The 19702-nt window shown below is 49.9% G+C and overlaps 1 protein-coding gene across 1 annotated transcript in view; it reads right to left on the minus strand.

Annotated features, from left to right (window-relative positions):
- Positions 1–19702, minus strand: part of ITPR1 (inositol 1,4,5-trisphosphate receptor type 1) — a 162882-nt gene that overhangs the window by 60595 nt on the left and 82585 nt on the right. The window contains exons 35-41 of the mRNA XM_066558246.1: positions 17169–17289; positions 15917–16101; positions 15571–15719; positions 14603–14714; positions 11160–11186; positions 1744–1779; positions 203–253 (exon numbers count right to left, since the gene is read on the minus strand). Coding sequence (XP_066414343.1) covers positions 203–253; positions 1744–1779; positions 11160–11186; positions 14603–14714; positions 15571–15719; positions 15917–16101; positions 17169–17289 — 681 coding nt within the window. The remainder of the gene's footprint in view (positions 1–202; positions 254–1743; positions 1780–11159; positions 11187–14602; positions 14715–15570; positions 15720–15916; positions 16102–17168; positions 17290–19702) is intronic.

Raw genomic sequence — 19702 nt, forward strand, 5'->3', positions numbered from 1 at the left:
CTCAATTCAGAACAGCCAAGCACTCATTCCCCTTCCATGTAACCCAGAGAAGGGGCTGCAGCACCTCACTCTGTCCATAGGCTCATTTTTTGGATTTTCCAGCCAGCATTTAACCACACAAGTTTCTTACATGACTTAGGCTTCACTGTTCACAGGGGAAAGGGAGAGATGAGTTCTGAACGTGCTCGACTGCTGTACATACCCTTCTATGATCCTCCAGTTGCCTCTGGGGTAGAGTTTGATCAAGCTCCTGCTGCACGTGCAGAAAGTTCATTTTAAAGCAGAACAACACTCAAGAGAGACCAACACCTTGGCACTCATGGGAATACTGGGGGAGTCACAGCTGGATGCGAGGGGGGAGATGAGGGAGATGGACTGACAAAGCACCAGAACAGGACACCTGCCCTCTGGCAGCCCTGACCCCTCTGCTCTGCCACCCTCACACACCCCCTGGCATGCAGGAGTGGCAGCAGTGCTCAGGAAACACGGCTCTGCCTGGTGTCACAGCTCCACACAGCTCTGGGGGCTCAGCCCACGCATGCCCATGCACAGACACACAGAGCACCCCCAGCCCCCTGGACACACACTCTGGGGGTGAGGGACCCCAGCACATCCCACCGTGGTCACTGAAACTCATTTGAGACTGGGGAGGGCTTCTGGCCCAGCCTGGGGGCTCCCTCCCCATGGCCAGGGTGGCAGTGGGGAGTCACTGAGCTGCCCCTCGGCACAGGCACATCTCCAAATCAAACCCCTCTCACTTGAGAAATTCATTTCCAGGAATGCAACTTCCACTTTGCAAAGCTGAAGCACGTTATGGTTTTGCTGCTTTAAGGCATCTCCAAAGGTGTAGAATAACAGCTCTGTACAGGGACCCATCAGAAACCAGGAGCCATCTCCCAGACATCTCAAATCCATTTGATGACCACTCAGAGTTTCAGGTTACATTTAAACACTGTTTCACAAAATTTACAAATACAAAGGCCTAAACCATCACAAACACTTATTTTTCTACACGATCTCACATTTATAAAAACTTCACAGCTCAGAGAATCAACACTCTCCCAGATTTAGGCTTCCATGTTGTTTCATTTAGATTTGCACTGATTTGGCACCCAGTTGTACAATCTACCAATGCCATGTCCGGATGTCCCATGAATTTCAAAGGAATTTAAGATTTGATAAATTTTCCTGCCTTCTTTTTGGCAAATAATCTGCTTTATGGACATAAAGGAAATGGTTCCACATATCCAATTCCCTTAGAACCAGTGGCCTTGACAATGTGCAGTGATCCTGAGTTTGTCCACTGGGGCATTATAAATGGGACACCAATTGCTCTGGAGTTATGAAGCTTCCACTAAGAACTTCCCTTTCCTTAAAGTATTGAAGTTTTTAAGTATGTGAGGCAAAGGAAAAACCAAATTCTGCATTAGGGGCCAAAATGAAGTCTCATTTTGCCAATGTAGGAAAATTTGAGAGGAGACTTTTCCCAGTGCCACCCTTAAAGAAAAAAGGAAATGGCTGAAAGGAACAAACTTAGGATTACCTTACAAATTTTTTTATATTTTCACACTACCACACTGATGTTGTACTGGATTAAGGCACTTTTACAAATCTACTTATTTCCACTGTCTAACACCAGGCAGGAACACACATTTCACAGGGGTTTTTACCAACAAGACACTGCACTAGGACTAGTGAAACACCAATATTTGTGCACTGTACAAATATAGGTGGCTGACACACCTCTACAGGGCTCTCCGTTTCTGGAGCTTGCGGCAGCTAGTTGAAAGTAAAATGCAGAAAAATTAGTCATTCCTCCAGAATCTTCCATCCCGACAGCAACCCAGTGGTCAACAGTGAGGGGAAGGGAGCTGGCAAAGCACTTGACTTCAGCTGAATCATCACAAATGAACTGTGGCTGTAATTACTGGTTACACTCTCCCACCCTGCTCCAAAAGGGCCACATTTGGCAAATTTTGCAGATATCCTTTGAACATCCCAAACTGCTTAGCATGAACTCAGAGGCACAAGCAAAAAAATGAAGTTGCAGGTGCCCTGAGCACTTTTGGGGACCACACCCCCAGGATCTGTCACTGGAATGCTGCACATCCACCCCAGTGGGGAGGAGGAGGAAGCCAGGGCTGCATATCACAGAGGGAGCAGCCTGATAATTTTAGCTGAAGAAAAGGTGTTCTGTGGATTCTCATCTCTAAACATACTTTGCTCAAGATAAAAGATACACAACACAGCACCAAACAGGAGCAACGAAATAAGGGCCTGAATGGTGACAGCTTTTCAAATTTAAAATGCTGATCTTCAACTGAAACAGATGAAGACAAGTAACTTTTATCTAGTCAAGCACAGACACACAACAGAGAACTGAACATTCAAACTCAACTGCTGAATTAATTGTGGGGAAATTGCTGTAATTCTCAGGAGCAGACACCAGGAAATAACACTCTCACAATCCTGTAACCCCAACCTGAGCCAGCATTCCTGGCCACGTGTGCCACAGGGATGGACAGACCAAGGGAGCACAGACTGGGAGAGCAGCCCAGCACCTGCTGCAGCCTGGGGAGCCCCAGAGGGAGGCCACAGATGCAGCAGGAGGAAAAATGAGACTCCACTTCCCAGGAAGGAGCCCCAGGAGCGAGCACTTCCCCTGCAGGGACTCCTTGGCCAGGAAAAAGACCCTTCTCCATTCTCCTCCTAAGGGACTCTGCTCCTGGCCAGCTCCCATGGCCTTTGGCGGTGGCTTCCTTGCATTGTCACCGCTCCTGGACACGTCTCAAGCATGCTGACCCCTTGTGTGGCCAAGTGGAAGCAGGCAGGGTTTGACCCAGAGGAGCAGGAGGGAACAGGAAGCAGCAGGTTCCTGCAGAGGAACACACCGTCCTGCCCTGCCCCGCTCCCAGGCTGCAGCCCCACAGCCTGGGCACATTGTCCCACTGCACAGCCTGCCTGGGGCACAGGAAACACCCCTGCCTTCCCCTGAGCCAACAGCAGCAAGGAAAACAGGCCTGTTCCCTGCAGGGGAAATGAGCTCCCTTCCTCCTGGGGAGGGAGACTGGAGCTCACAGGTCAAGTGGACATGACTGCTGGACTCGGGATTCCAAACAAAAGTTTCCTTCTGGGCACTGGTACAGGTTTCCCAGAGAAACTGTGAATTTTCCAGCCCTTCAAGTGTCCAAGGCCAGGCTGGATGGAGCTCTGAGCAGCCTGGGACAGTGGAAGGTGTCCCTGCCATGGCAGGGGTGGCACTGGATGAGCTTTAAGGTGCCTCCCAACCCAAACCATTCTGGGATTTCTGGGCTGATACCTTGACCCCATTTCAACCAAACATACATTTACATGTTGGGGCTGAAAAGCCCAAAAGCACGGATGAAGAATCACATAAAATTGATAGTTTGCTCCTTCTCAAGCTAAAATTACAAATTCCAGCTCACAAATTCCTCTGTGGCACAGCCAGCACGTCAGAGCCAGCCCCACACACTGACCTGGCAGCAAAACCACTGCCCTGGGCAATGCCCACAGGGATCACCCACAGCAGCACAGCCCTCAGCCATCTTCCAGTAAGAATATAAACTCCAAATCCTGAAACTGCTATTCTTTGAGTCAAAATGGGGTCAAATAGCAAAGAATTATTGAGCTCTTGTTGCTGTGCTACACTTTGCACTCTCCTGTGTGTGCTGCAACAGCAAAATATCACCTTATGCTTTACAAGGATTGAACAGGGTGGGAGAGCAGCCCAAAGCAGGCATTTTCCAAGATCCCTTGTGCCTCCCTATATTTCAGCTCTGCAGCTATAAGAAAGGGATGGTGTGGGGGGCAGGGGCAGGTTTGTGGAGTACCAAACACAGGCAGTGATGAGCAGGACACAGTGGACAGCTTCTAAACTAGAACCCAGTGGGTGGCCAGGTCAGAGGCCAACATCTGTGCTTTTTACGGGCAGGAGGGAAAGGTCCTTTCAACTTGCTGAGCAAAACCCTCTCTCTTCCTTTGAAGTTTGCACTCCCCCAAGGCTGGCCAATAAAGCACTCCTCATGAGGCATGAGAGGGATGCACAATCCCTGACCCTCTGGTGACCGCAGAGCTTCCAGCATCCACTTCCCCAGCACAGGCCACGTGTGCTTCCCAGAACAGACTGTCTGACTCAAGAGGGGATGTATGGCCCTCAAAAACCACCAGAGCACGTGACAGCTCCAGGCTGAATTCAATGTCTGAGATACAGATGAGCTTTCCACCCTTTTCCTTTGCAGTTCGGAGGAATTCTTCAAAGTTTTAGTCTCGTTTGCTTTCAAAATAACAACCACAATGGAAGCTGCTTAATCTTTCCTTCAGAGAAAATTCAAACTACTGCTGTGATAGAGTAGAAAAGGTTTGAGGAAAAGCAGAATGATTTTCATTCAAGTTGGAAGCATCAGAATTGCTTTTCTCCACTTTTTTTACCCAACTATGCAGTGAACACCCAGACCACCGAGGAGTGAAAAGGCCTGAAGTGCATTTAAGAGGCTGGTGGAGATTCCAGTTCACAGACTGGGGCTGCTCCAGAGAGTGGCTTCAGCAAAACAGGCTGGAAAACATCTCACATTGTAATTAATGAGAGGGAAAAATCTGATCAGGAAACTCACATTTGTGTGACCACACAAACACCATTCAAAAACCTGGTCCTTTTCTCTTCGGCCTGACCAGACTTTGGAATTTTGACAAAATAATGGACAAACCAGCACAATTCCAAGCACCCACACTTCAGGCTGCCCCAGAGTCCAAAGGACTGAGAGGTGACAAACCTCAGACTGCTGAACTGATGACATTTTCCCAACCTCCACACAATTCCTGCAGGTCTCTCCAAACATTCCTGTCTCCTGTCCTGGGAGGTCCCCGAGCTCAACACTGAGCACTCTGAGGAAGCTGGGCCCAGCTCCATGGATTTGGCTCTGTGGACAGACAGTGGTGAGGAGTGGGATGCCCCGGGCTGTGCAGGAAGTCAGGTTCAATCACTGAGAGGTCCCTTCTGGTCCCAAAATCTGTGAATTCAGGAACTGACCCAACTGCATGCATATGGCATCTCATTACTGGGGTGGCAGGGGGAGACATTTGGCAGAGAGGAGGAAATAAAAAGGGAAAACACAACTGCAAAGTCAGCCAAATTGCACATTAAGCTTTTGATAGCCAGGTTGTACATCCACATGCGAGGAACTAGAGTGAAGATCTCAGATAAATGTTATTGTGAAGCCTCTGCCTCAGCTCCTGCATTGCCATCTACAGCAGGAGCTGGAATTCCAGTGGGAATGGCTGCTCTGATTGAATCCTGCAAGTCCCTTTCCACTTTTTCCTCCCTTCTCTGAACTTCTCTGCTCTTCCCTTTGAAATGCCATCAGCTCTTCCTTGAAAGGCACACAGCAAAAGCATCACCTTGTCTGATTCGTGGCAACAGACTAGAGCACAAATTATGTTGCTGTCCTTCATAACTCTTTAAAAATACCACAAAACTCTGTGCAGCTTCCTTGCCAAGTCCCCTTTGTAAAGCCAACACTGTTACCTTGTGGAGCTGAGGAGAAATTTGGATAGGAAATTTCTAGCCCCTGCAGATGATCTGTAGGTGTTTGTCAAACGAGCATTTGACTTGTTATGGAGAAGTTTCAGGGCAGAGGGGAATAACTGGGACCCAGGAGCACTGAACTGCTTTGACAAACTTCCCACGTTGCATTTCCAGGGATGGAGCATCTCAGCCCTGCCTAAATCAAGCAGCAGCAGGAGATGTGGGGCAGCACCTTGTTCTGGCACAGGTTCCCCAGAAGCCATGTAGGATTTTGGGGCCAGGGGCAGCCCCCCAGTTCCCAGCCCCATCACACACCCAGGGCAGGGACACGGCTGAACGTCCTCCCTGGTCTCAGGGAAAGTGCAGAGATTTGTGCACTGCCAGCTGAGGAGGAGGCAGGTCTGCCACAAGGGCTGCCAGTGCCTGCACTACAAGGGCACCAAGATCTACCTAGGGGAATGCCTTCCCTCATTTTCCAGAGTTTTCAGTGGAGAAATCATGTTTTAACTTGGGCTGGGACTTTCCAGTGTCTGGCCTTCACTGGGAGTGCAGGAACTTCCTCCTCTTTAAATCCTGCAGGACTTCTGCTGAATACACTGAGAGCTGCCCTCACAACACATTTTACAGCAGCAGTTTTAATCAGCAGTAAGAATGGAATAACTGCTATTTTTTTGGTGACAAGTAACGGTAAGAAATGTTCCAGCCTCCTTTTCCAAGGAGCTCACCAATTCCAGTCTGTGTCAAAAAAAAAAAAAAAAAAAAAGAAAAAAAAAAAAAGCCCTGTCCAAAGATCGCAGGGGAAAAAAAATATAGAGGCAGCCCACAAAAATTTATGAGTGCCTGCATTTCCTCTGCTTGAGACATAACAAGTGAAGCACTGTCTAAGTGCAAAACACACAAGAGAAATGACTGCAGAGTAAGATCTCTACAAGGAAAATAATTCCCAAGTGCAGCTTTGCAGCTCTGAAGAGGTTAATAAATTTCCTAACTCCAATCAAAAATGCATAAAACAGCACATATTTTGCACCTTAGACATTGCAATTTTAGTTTCTCATAGTAAAGAGCAGGGAAAAGGTTAATTCAGGCAACCCCTCTGAACAAGGATTTTCAGTTCCCTTTCCACCTACTCAAAACCTCAAGACTAATGCAAAGAGGTGAAAAAACCCCAAACCTAAACTTTACTGAGTGGGTCTGCAAGTGCATTTTGCTGGATAGAGCTGCCTGTAGATATATCAGCTGCATAAAGAAGTGTCACTACTGAAAAAACAGATAAAACACCAACACAACCCTAACAAATAACTAAATAACTGCAAGGGGAACTCTGTGCTGGATTTGGCTAGGTGGCTGCTGGCCCATGCCCCAGAAACAGCAGAGCACCCCCATTTCATCCCAGAAATTGGAATAGAGCTGCAGTGGTATGGGGTCAGGCTGGGGAGCAGCAGAGCACCCCCATTTCACCCTGGAAATTGGAATAGAGCTGCAGTGGAGTGGGGTCAGGCTGGGGAGCAGCAGAGCACCCCCATTTCACCCTGGAGAATGAAATAGCTGCAGTGGAGTGGGGTCAGAATGGGGGGAAGCAGAGCACCTCCATTTCACTGTGGAATTTGAGATATAGCTGCAGTGGAGTGGGGTCAGGCTTGGGGGAAGAAAAGCACCCCCATTTCATCCTGGAGAATGAAACAGAGCTGCAGTGGAGTGGGGTCAGCTGGGGAGCAGCAGAGCACCCACATTTCAGTGTGGAAACTGGAATAGAGCTGCAGTGGAGTGGGGTCAGCTGGGGAGCAGCAGAGCACCCCCATTTCAGTGTGGAAATTGGGATCTGGCTGCAGTGGAGTGGGGTCAGCTGGGGAGCAGCAGAGCACCCCCATTTCAGTGTGGAAATTGGGATCTGGCTGCAGTGGAGTGGGGTCAGCTGGGGAGCAGCAGAGCACCCCCATTTCAGTGTGGAAATTGGGATCTGGCTGCAGTGGAGTGGGGTCAGCTGGGGAGCAGCAGAGCACCCCATTTCACCCTGGAAATTGGGATCTGGCTGCAGTGGAGTGGGGTCAGCTGGGGAGCAGAGCCCAGCCCCAGCTCGGCGCTACCGGCGCAGGCCGCAGGCCAGCGCGGTGCCTGTAAACATCCCCAGCGCCTTTATTGGCAATTACTGCTGAAGGTCACACATCAGCAGCGGGCCTAAATTCCAGGAAAAAAAGCTCTTCTTATGTAACTGCTGCCTGAATGTTGGCAGGTGCCCAGCGGAACAGCTCACTGCAATGTGGCTGGGAGGGGAAAAAGGAACATAAAAAATAAAAAAGCAAAGTAGGCCATCTCCCAGCGCGATCGGCATCCTGCGCGTGCCACCTGCAGGTCAGCGCCGACGGGCCCTGCCTGGCAGGCCAGCAAAGATCCATGGCTCCTCCAGGATGGGGGCGTTTTAGCAGCCAGGACTCGCACTGCAGGTGGAAACTGGGCCACGGTGTCCCCAAAGGGCAGCCCTGGCCGGGGAGGATGGACAGGAACCTTTCCCAGAGCTGGGCTGGAGCACAGGGAGCCCACGGTGCAGCTCAGCATGCAACACCAGCAAATCTGCATTTGCATCACGCCTGCACTTCTCAGTGGGCTGAGGATTGCATTAACAGCACATTAAGCTGTTGTGTGTAATTACAAGCAGGGTTTAGCTCTTGCTGTTGTGTGAAGATTCTCACTTGGTGGAAGAATTCACCTCAGCCCCAAAGCTCTTCCCTGAGACAGCAGCACAGGCTCCATCAGGAACAGGATTAGAGCAGCTCCAGCCCAGGAAGGAGGCCACCAACAGAGACCCAGCCCAAGGGCTTCTAAGGACAATGCCCTGCCTTGGGCATTTGGCTTTAGCTACCCGAGACACCTGCACAGAGCCCATGTCAAACACACCCCGTTGAGCCCTTCAGCTGCTGCTCCCACCCCATGCCCCAGGAGAGGCAAAGAGCAGCCACAGCACAACCCAAAGGCCAGCTCTGAGCTCACAACTCCCCCAAACCAGGAGAGAACCAACACAGCCGTGGTGCCAGTGTGGTGAGACACAGTTCCTCATGGTTTGGGTTTTCTATCAATGCTCCACTGCTTCTCCTTGGAAAACTGCAGCTCCTCCCTGGCCCTCCTCTCCAGCAAAAGGGAATTCCACTTAAACCCTCAATAAAAGTGTGAGTTAGGACAACAGCACCACCTCTGCTGTTCCCTTCCTCTCCACTTCTCCAGCACCCAAAGCCCCCAAGCTCAGTTCAAAATTGTCCAGGGCTGGAGCCAACCCCACACTCAGGGGATTTCCTACCATTGGGTGAATTTCAGCATTATTCACCCACTTCCAAAGGACACTCCCTTCTTCACTCATAAAAACATTAACGAGGATCTGTCTGACTTTCTGTCATGACTTTCACCAACAAACACAGATCTCCTGGTGGTTTTTACATCCTTTGTTTTTGGGACCCACTGCTCGCTGGGATTACCTTGCAGGACACAACTAAGATAACTCAACCTACATAAAATTCCACCATTCCACCATGAAATCATGCCATCAACAGCTACTTCAGTGGAGTATTCCCTGAGGGAACAAGGAGCATTTCAGCTGATCAGAACAATTCAAGTGTACATGGTCTTGACAGAAAAGCAAGTCAATAATTTTGCTAATATTGCAGAGTTTTGTATTCTCTGCCCTAAATGTTTACAGTTTCCAGGGTGGACAAGGGGGAAAAAAGGAAACCAGAAAATCCCAGGATTTCTGAGACTTGCCAGTGGTTCCTGCTCCATCTGAATCCCTTTCCCTGTGCAGCCAGTGCTCAGTGCTGATGGTTATACACACACCTGCTCCTTCCATGCACTTGCTCCATTAAGGAGCAATAAAATTCCTCCTTTGCAGCCTCCAGACCAAATCCTAAATTGTTCTGCATGCTCTGGCTGATTTACTGCAGGCAAAGACAGCACATCACAGCCAGAAACCAAAGGGGAAAGAGTTTCACATTACGACTTAATTTGCAATTAAACAATTCAACTTTCTCTCTGAAGTTTCTCCAAGCTAAAATTATACATATACACACGTGCTATTCTGGGAAGCTGCAGCAGCGCATCATCCAAAGGACCTGGCCTGGTGGAAGCGTTTTTGTGCTACAGGTTAACTTCTGGAAACCAGAGCAGGCTGCTGGTGTGTATGCCCCCAGGTTAAAAGGGGAAAAAACTGGGTTTATTAACAAAAAAAGAGAGAAACAGACAGCAGAGCACCTCTGTAACGCCAGGAGTGTGTGTGGAGCTTGGGGACACACCTGAGATCCCATCCCAGCACAGCTCAGAGGTGATGGCACGGCAGTAAATGAACTTGTGCAACAAGAAATTTGTCTTTCAGGTGAAAATCAGACTCTGGGCCAAAGGCAGTCATGGGAAACCAGTTTCTTAGGGAAGAGACCTTCAGCTCCAGCCCTAAAAGCCCCCCTGAACAGAAAACACCCTCCAGGCCAGCTCTGGGTAATGTGCACAGTATTTGTCCACTTTAGTGACAAATAGTTTGGCTTTCAAATCCATTTCACCAGGCAAGGTCCCCATATATTTCATTTTCAGAATGAAGTTTACCCAGTGAATTCAGGTGGTTAACAGCAAAATCAACGAGTCACACCGTAAATTGCTTTCTGTAGATTTCATGACCTACTCCACTAAATAAAGGTCAGAAACGCTTTAGACATTTTAAGTGGTTGAGCTTTGTTCCAAATAAAAGGCTGGCTTGGGAGACAACACAGGAAACAAAGCACTGAGAGGAAAATATTTCTTTTTTCCATGGTATTTCAGTAAAATAAGGTGTCAGTCAATCACTTTCTCAGTATTATACATTTATGCAAATTCCACACCCACACCAGGATTTTTTTGAGCTGATGAGGAAGTTGCAGAGCAGAGGCAGCTCAGCTCCCTCCGCCCTGCGCTGCTGCCCCAACCAGACACCAGGCTTGTCAGAGTCCTTGGAAAGCTCCACGTCAGCTAAGCTCCAATTTTCCCTCAAAGAGGGCTTTTCACCCAGAAACAGCTTCCCCAGGCACCGATTCCGCAGGTTCCACACCACCCACCCCACTGGGCACAGCCAGGGCACTGCCATGCTCTCACCAGCTGCAGCACTGTCACCTTCCCTTCTTGGCAACAGCAGCAGCACAATTCCTGCACAAGGACCTGCCCTCCCCATTCCCACCTGCACCCACCTTCCTCCAGCTCCTGCATGGGCACCATTAAAGCTCATTATTTGGCTTTCCAAATAAGAAGAAATAACCCCTTCACATATGACACAGGAATGGTGTGGCCAAGTGCTAAATGCTGACTGCTTAGAGCAGTTTCACCCTCCAGATCTCATCCTAAACTTCACAGGATCTACCCATGGCACCAGCTGATTGCAGACTACCAAAATTGATTACTCCATCTGGATTAATATTCCAAGAAATGACATGTGGAATTAGTTATGGTAACTATTCCCAGGATAGACACACAGCAGACTGAAAACTCCACTAATTCACTGACACAGGCACACAAATCAGAACGCTCAGTGCTGCAGAGACAGGACAGATCACAGGGCTACTGGTAAAACAAGCACCATAGAAACAACACTGGAGAAGAGAAATAAAATTAAAACCTCAGCATTATCCAATTCAATGGTAATCTGCCGGGAAAGAAAGAAGGGGAAGAATGGAAAGCAAGGATTAGTAAGAGAAAAGAAACATAAATTTCATGTAAGGATCTTATAAATCATTTAACACTTGAATGCTGCAATCCAACGTTATTTCTGCAGTGGGCATGAGGAACATCTGCCAGCTCTGGGTTAGGGAACAGCCACTGCAGGGAGAGCTGTGCCAGGCAGCTTGGGAGGCAGGATGTACCCTGGCTTTGTTCCTGTGCCAGGGACAGACCACATGGGCTGCCTGACCCAGAGCCAAGGACTTCACCCTTGGGCACGGGAGTGTCACGAGCCCTGAGCAGAGCAGCAGCAGCTCAGGGGCTGCATTTCCACTCTGGGAGGGAAAATGGAGCTTCCCAATGCGAGTCCTGCAGAGCTGAGGCGAGTCAGCTGGTAGGCACCCGGGGAGACGTGCATGAATGACATGTTTCAGCACAGTGAAAAACTTGGGTCTAGCCTACACTGTCAATGTAGAGCAGTTTTGTGCCTATTAAATCCTGCACAGTATGCTCCCCGTCACCGAGCCATCCTGAGCGCGTGCCAAGCGAGGAGTCTTCAGCAATATGGAAAAATTTCAGCCTTCCCACAGGCTCCTGTACATCTGTGCTCTGCCCACGGGTTCTGCTGGCTGCTGAGGAGCCCCAGCTGCGGGAGCAGGGCTCTGGGTGACAGGAGCACACCCGTGTCCTCCCGCGCTGCCCACCCTGCTCAGGGCCAGCAGGGTGAGGTGATCCGTGTGCGGGGACAGCCACGGCACAGGAGGAGCCCTGCACATCCTTACACCCTTATGTAAGCCAGGCTGCTCCAGAGGGCACCACGTGGGGCTGCAGCAGGACCACAGGCACTGCCAGAACCTGCCCAGAGCTCTGGGGCTGGACACGGCTGGGGAGGGACAGCTGAGAGCCCTGGCACAGGGGCAGGGCAGGGATGGCAGCTCTGCACTGCCAGGGGCTTAAAGGGGCTCTCAGGAAGGAATCCTGCCCTGTCAGGGTGGGGAGGCCCTGGCACAGGCTGCCCAGAGACACAAGGGATGGCTGCCCCAGCCCTGGAAGGGTTCAAGGCCAGGCTGGGTGTGGAAGGTGGCCCTGCCCAAAGCAGGGAGGGAACTGGGTCATCTTTAAGGTCCTTTCCAAGCCAAGCTTTTCCCTGGTTCTATGCTTGAGATCGATAAACTGCTCCCAAGGGTGAGCTCTGCACCTCCATGGATGGAAGCACCTCTAGGCAGGGACTCCAGGATTTGCAGCAGGGCTTTTACAATATAAGAGGGGTTTTTCCTTCTCTTTTTTTTTCTTTATTTTGTTACACTACAGGATGATTTTAAAAACAAAAGGTGCTACCTTTTAGGTGGTGACTAAATTAGTTCTCTGAGTCACAAGGGAGAATAAATCCCACTGCAGTGCTCACAGCCAGACAGCAAAAGCTGTTCTACTACTACTGACAGTCTATCTGTGAGCAATCAGCTGCTCCTTCCGACTCAGAAATCACTTCACAGGCAGGCATATCCTGACTCCTTATGTAACTGAGCCACTGCTTCAGAAATCAGTGCTTCTGCCACACTTGGAAGATTTTTTAGCACCTTGTGGGGTTCTCCATGGTCTGAATGGTGCAAGGTATGTTAACTGCAGCTTCTAGAAATACTGCTTCATCCAAGTTAGCTGAATGAAGCCTAAGAAACTCCTAGAAATTAATTTCCATTTTGGAAAATCTCTCAGTGGCAAATTACATTTAAGGAAAAACTCTCAAAGCTCTGATTTGGGTTTCACTGGTGTCTGGTATACACAATATGCATCACACATTGCTTTTTATTACTTAAGGTGACCTTGACAGTGGCTCCTGGCTGTTCTGACAGGAGAGGACACACTGATCTGCTAGAGAAGGGTAAGATGTGATCTATGGTTACACTGAGTCTGTCACAGCCCCAGTGCTGAACATCAGGAAATACCAGCACCCATTAGAGGATCACCAGTCCCACTCCTTTCCCCTCCAGGAGCAGCCTGGCCACAGCTGGGATGTCTCAGAGAAGGGACCTTGAGGAGAGCACAGGAGGTGATGCCCCAGCACAGGATTCAGCCACTAGGGCAGAGGACAATGTGCCCCAAGCTGACACCTGCAGCTGTGAGCCCTGCCCTGCTCCCTTCCCATCCCCAGGGATGTGCTGCTTTCCCAGGGAATTCCCTCCAGCCCAGGAACTCACTCAAGCCACTGCTGCTGCACAGGCAGACAGTGGCCAGGCAGGAGCAGAGCAGCAGCTGGAGCTGGGCTGGGCTGGCAGCTCTGGGAAGAGCCTTCCTGGCAGGGCAGGGAGCACAGCCCCGGCCATCCCTGCCCTGAGGGCATTTTCCTGGGAGGCTCCCCTCCCTGGCACTGCCTGTGCAGCCTGGCTGTGCTGGGAGCAGCCCACACGTGCACACCCACGTGTGCCAGGCTGCCACTGCTCGCTCCCAGAGCCCTGCACCACGTCCTGCTCCTGCCTCCTGCCGGCATTCCCAGCTGCCCAGGATGCTGCAGGTTCCTCTGCCTGTGGAGCATCTCCCTCCCTGGCAGCTGCTACAAACCATTCCTGCTGTCCTCAGACTCTGATCTCTGAGGTTTTTGCCCTTTTTGCTGTGAACTGAGCACGAGCAGCAGCTCCAAACCCATCTGTGGGGGAGAACTGGACCGAGACACCACCTGCTCCTGGGCACAGCTCCCAGGGGCACAGAGAGCCCTGCCCCATCCCAGCTCCCCCCAGTCCCCACTCCCAGCTGCTCCCCAACTCTGTGCTCCTCTGCTCCCACTGGGTGCCATGGGAAGAGCCTCAGCTGACCAGAATTCCAGGAGAATCTCCAAATCCCAGTCTCAGCTGACTGCAACCACTTCTAGAAACACAAACATATGGGAGCATACACACTGTCCTGATGGAATCAAGAGCAGGTCTGTACCTACAGAGAAATGTTCCTCTCAGCCAGTCAAGAGTTGTATGTAGGAAAGGGAAAGAAGAAACATGGGTGGCGTACAGAGAGTTTCCATCTGTAAACCACAACAAGATTACTCAGTTGTACACAAATTCAAATTAGCTACAAAACACCCTCTTGTTGTAAGGTTACATGACCTTAAGAGTCACCTAAAGCTGAGAATCAAATAAAGATCTTACAGCCTTCAGAAAAAGGTAACAAAATTGATATTTCAGAGTGCCAACAACTGCAGGGATTAGACTTAAACTTCCCAGTCTCAAGAAGAAAAGCAGCAGAAACAAGCTTAACTTCAAATATGATCTGAAAGGTATTAGTTGACTAAAAATGTTTTGTCCCTGCTCCAGCCTAGAAGTGCTTACACATACAAAAGAGCTTGAAAAAGCATGAGTTTTATTTTCCTTTACTGAATAAAGCCAGTGTTTAACAGAATGCTGGACTGTACCTTACCTTTTCTCCATAGCCTCTATCTTTGGTCATCATTTCCCTGAGCGTCTGCAATACCTTAATACACAGTTTCTCCTCATTCTCCTCCAGCAGCTGCTTTGTGTGCTTAATTAACCTGAAAAAAGCCATCAATCAGGTTAGTGCAAATACTCTAAAAATGGGGTAAGATATATGTGCTTATCTCCACTGGTTTATGCTGCAAACAAGGTTTATCATACTGTTACACAACCATTTGGGAGCCTCCTCTCCAGAGCAACACCTGACAGCTCCCAGGGGAAGCTGTGGGCAGGAAAAGAGCCAAAAAACCCCTCTGGCTGCAGGCAGCAAGGAATCAGTGGGATCCAGGACCTGGTGGTCCTCCAGAACAGCCAGTTAACAGTGAGAAACCTGTTCCACTTGGTTCAGAAACAGACTGAGAGCCCTGGAGGGTGCAACCCCAAACCCATCCCACCCAGCACTTGGGACTGACTCAGTGCCCAGCTTCCACAACCTCTGCACAGAGCCTACCCCTCCAGGAGGTGAGGGGGATCTGCTCTGAATTGCCCTCTAAATGACCTTGTAATCTCCCCTTCCCTTCCCTCCAGCTGTGGTGATGCCCATGACAACAACTGATCCTGGTGTATTCACCCAGCACCTCAGGAACATTCCTGGGGCGAAGGCAGGTATCAATAACTGCTCAGCTCAAAGTTGAACTCATTTACACAACTGCTCAGGACATTTGCATCCTGCAGCAAACAGACATTTTTAAGCATTAGTTGGGAGAACGTATCAACCAGTCTTTCCCCATTCCCACAAGCAGTTTTTCTTCTCCACCAAGGACAAATTGCCTTGACCATACCACAAAATACTGATTTTTACAGGTATTTCAGAGGATATCAAGTATTCACCAAGCTGGGCAAGAGGGCTCCATTCCACAGGGCATGGGAAGACTGGGAAAAAACAAAACAAGCCAGACTTCTAAGACAACTTACTTGCAAATGAAACCTCCGCTTTCACATTTCCTCCTGGCATCCGTGTTCTCTGGGAAGAGCAGCTCAGGCCTGTGGAGCACATCCACCAGCACTGACAGCTCTGCCTGGACCAGGGGGCGCAGGCGATCCTCCAAGGCTGACACGATGTCCTGGGGAACAGCCACACCAGGTTCAGACAAACATGAACAACACACATCCAGAGCTGAATCAACTTCACTAACGGTGGCTGAGGGGCAGGACAATGAGCTCTGTCCTGGCTGAATAAATTAAAAGACCTCAGGGTTTGGTCAGGTGAGGTTTTCAGCGTTGCTGTGGCCCTGCAGGGGGAAGGGGGCTGTGCAGTCACCTGCAGCCTCTCGATGATGTTCCTGTAGTCCCTGGAGGCGGCGAGCACCGAGTCCCTGCGCGCGGCGTTGCGCGCCGTCATGCGCCAGTTCATGGCCGTCTTCTGCACGATGTTGTGGGACTTCAGGAACAGGTTGTTCACCTGGCTGTCCAGGTCCACAGGGATGGCAATCGCTCTGCTTTTGGCTGCAACAAGCAAAATCAGTGGGGACTGAGACCCTGAGCCCGTGAAGCAACACAAGAACAGGACCAAGGTCTATGCAGTCCCTTCCTTCTACAAACTCTCCTTCCCAGGCTGAGAGGAAACAGCCTCAAGCTGCACCAGGGAAAGTTTAGATTAGACACTGGGAAATTAGGACAATAAGACTTTTTTCTCCCACAGAAAGGTTGTAAAGCATTAGAAAGGGCTGTCCAGAGAGGTGACAAAAAATATTTGTACGTGGCACTTGAGTTCATGTTTAACTGGTGTCCACAGTGGGCTGGCAGCTGGACTTGATCACCTTAAGAGATCTTTTCCAACCTTAACCATTCCATGGCTCTTTGAGTGCAATTTAAACAGGGCAGGGTCAGGCCTGGGCAGGATTATGTTTAGAGGCTTCCACACCTCAGAGCTGTTACTGTTGTTTGAGGTGTGGGAGTAGGAATCCTTCCCTAAACACACAGCCCCAACAGCTCGTGCTGGCACACGTGGACACACAGCAGCAGAACATGACCCCATATCCAGTACAAGCTGCTCTTGTGGACACTGAAAGTGGAGCAAATTCATGGGCAGGAGTGGCACTCCCAGCTGCACCAGGGAAGGGTCAGGCTGCATAGCAGGAGGAATTTCTCCATGGAAAGGATGCTCAGGCTTTGGAACTGCCCAGGGAGTTTGGAGTGCCCATCCCTGGAGGTGTCCAAGGAAGGGCTGGAGGTGGCACTCAGGGACAAGGTGGGGATTGGGCACTGCTTGGGCTCTATGATCCTGGAGGGCTTTCCCAACCTCAGTGCTCCCATGAAAACCATCTCCCTGCTGCAGATCAACAGGGCTGCAGGGAGTTTTAAGGTCAGACAGACAAAGCACTTCATGTGGCAGTGACAACACCCACTGCTCAACTACCATGATCTATCAGCACAAGCCTGGGCTGTGAGTTATCCCAGGTGGCACCTGCAGGACTCAAACCACACCGTCCCTGTGGCAGGACGACACAGCAGCAGCCAGCCTGGATGGCTGCAGTCCTGGAGCAGGCAGCTGTGCTCTCCCCACTCCTTACCTACGTCGGAGAGCACCCGGATGCAGCTCTCCACAGAGGCCTTCTGGCTGGGCATGAGCCAGGTGCAGTGGTAGACCCTGAACACCCCCTGCAGCAGCTGCACGAACACGGGCTGCCGAGTCTGCAAGGCAAGCACAGCACAGTCACAGCCTCACCCCAGCAGGGCTCACTGCTCCCAGCCCAGCTGCCACTCTCCAGTCCCTTCCAGCTGGTCTGCACCACTTGTTGGGCAACTCCCCGTGGTGGCAGGGTATCTACCACGGGATCAGCAGCTGCATGGGAAGGGTGGGAACCAATGCTGGAAGGGAAAATGAAACAGGAGCTTCTGCAGCAGAAAGCCCTGGTAATTGAAGCCTGACTAAGCAAAGGAAGTGAGCAGTCACCTTCATCTGTTTTATCAGAGCTATCAGCAAGCCTGGCACACAGATTCCTCTTTTAGTGTTGACCAGCAGCTGACTCAAGAGGCCACAGGTAAATGGGGCTTGGCTATGTGACAGCAGAGCTCCAGAGTTGGAAACTCATCATCCCAGGCATTATTAGCTGATATCCAATTCACTAAGAAAGCAGCTGTGTGTTATTTGGAACACAGGCAGTGGTTAGTGGCTAACGCTGCAGCTGCTGCAGGATCAGCCAAAATCAAGGTGTGGTTTTCAGCCCTGAATTTCACAAGATGATCTTCCACTACAGACAGGTGAGCTGCTCCAACACACCCAAGCCCATGAGCTCTGTTCTTTCACCTTTGCAGCTGCCCAACAATAGTGACCAAAACTCCATTTGGTTTTGTACAGTGATTACTTTGTAGAACAACATATTACAACCTGTAGAGGAAAGAGCATTTTAAGTATTTGAATCTGAGAGGGAACACCCTGTGTCCCTGTGCCCACTAGCTATGGAATGCTTCTATCAGCTACAGGAACTACACCACAGTGCAAACACCAAAGGACTTAGGAACCAGGGGAAAAAAATACCTCATTTATTCTGGCCAAGAGTAAAGCCTGTTTGCAAGAAAAAAGTGGAGTTAGAGTAAAAAGCCAAATCTATTAGCTAATGAAATCTATTAGATCAATTCAATAAAACACCGTTACAAAATGTACAAGAGGAGAACCAAAGTTTAAGCCCCTAGAATTGCTAAGAGGCAAATATCCATTTATCCTTTCTGGAAATAAGCCAAACACCAAAAACCATGGCAATCAACAGCATTCATCCAGGGCCCTGAAAATACCAGCATGTTTGGATTTAAACCACCCACATATTCCTTTCAGTTCATGTCTAAAGACTTTTTGGTCTCCAAAACCCTTTAAGATGTTCCACTTGCTTAAACAAGGTCAATAAATCAAATAGGAAATTTACTCCATGTCCCTTATGTCTCCAGCTGCCCTTGGGAAGGGAAACCTTGGGCAGCAACAACTTTGGAGGCAAACAGGCTGAACAATGTTTGCTAAAGAGAAGCTGTGGGCAGCTGTCCTTTGCCAAGAGATTTGTGTTCTTCTAATTTTATGTGATTTGAACCACATGATGGATGGACAAGGTGTTCCCTGAACTAGCAGGGCTGACTCAGGGCAGGAAGGATTTCAGTCAAACAAGCCCTGACATGAAGGACCAGGAGGCAAGAGGAGGCTGGCTGGGATGAGAGGTGCAGCAGGAAGGGCAGGGAGGGACTGAACCCAGAGCAGAGTGGCCACATCCCCTCCCTACAGAGATCAGCCCACCTGCAGCACCCCAGAGGGGAGGAAATCCCACCTGGAGCAGGGATGGACAATAGGCTGTGCTCCTCAGGGGGAGAGTCCCTGGGTATAGACAAGAGTATTGACAGGCAGGAAAAGGGAGAGAAGCCACTTCTAAATTGGAGATGAGGAGGAAAGATGAATCTAGGACAAGGCAGATCTATCAACTGAGAAGGGAAAAGAGGTGAACCAAGTGACTTCATCTTGCTAGACAGAGGGGGAGATTGAGAAACTAAAGAAAAACTGCTGATATAACATTAACAGATGGCTAAAATAAGATGGCAAGATGTGTATTCAAATGCTGCATCTCAGAGATAACAAGTAAGAGCAGGGCAGCTCAGGTACACGGCACAGAGGAAGGGCAGAGCCCAGGACAAGGCCACAGTCTCCATGTCTCACTTCTCTGAGGAGCACAGAAGGTGCAATAGCAACCAAAGTCACCTGAGGAGCAAATCAGCTGCTGCACTGCTCACTCTGCTGAGGTCAGAGACAGGCAGGGGTAGGGCTGGATGAGCTTTAGACCTGGAGGTTGCACTGCAAACACCTGCCCTTGGCACTACCAGGTTGCATCAAGTTTCAACAGCTGCCCCTCTCAACCTCCTGCCAGAGCTGCCACACACCTGACCACTCCACCCACACCTTCCCAGAAAGTTATTTATGCATAAAGAACAGGGTTATCTCTGTACAAATATAAATATTAGGGCAACATCCTGACTCTGCTGCTCTGCTGTACAACTCTCTGCGTTCTCCCCTTCACAGGTGTTCCAAGCTCCTCCTTCACATTTCCCCAACTTCTGAACTAGCCAAAAT

Source organism: Molothrus aeneus, chromosome 12 (assembly GCF_037042795.1).
Source record: "Molothrus aeneus isolate 106 chromosome 12, BPBGC_Maene_1.0, whole genome shotgun sequence".
Lineage (NCBI taxonomy): Eukaryota > Metazoa > Chordata > Aves > Passeriformes > Icteridae > Molothrus > Molothrus aeneus.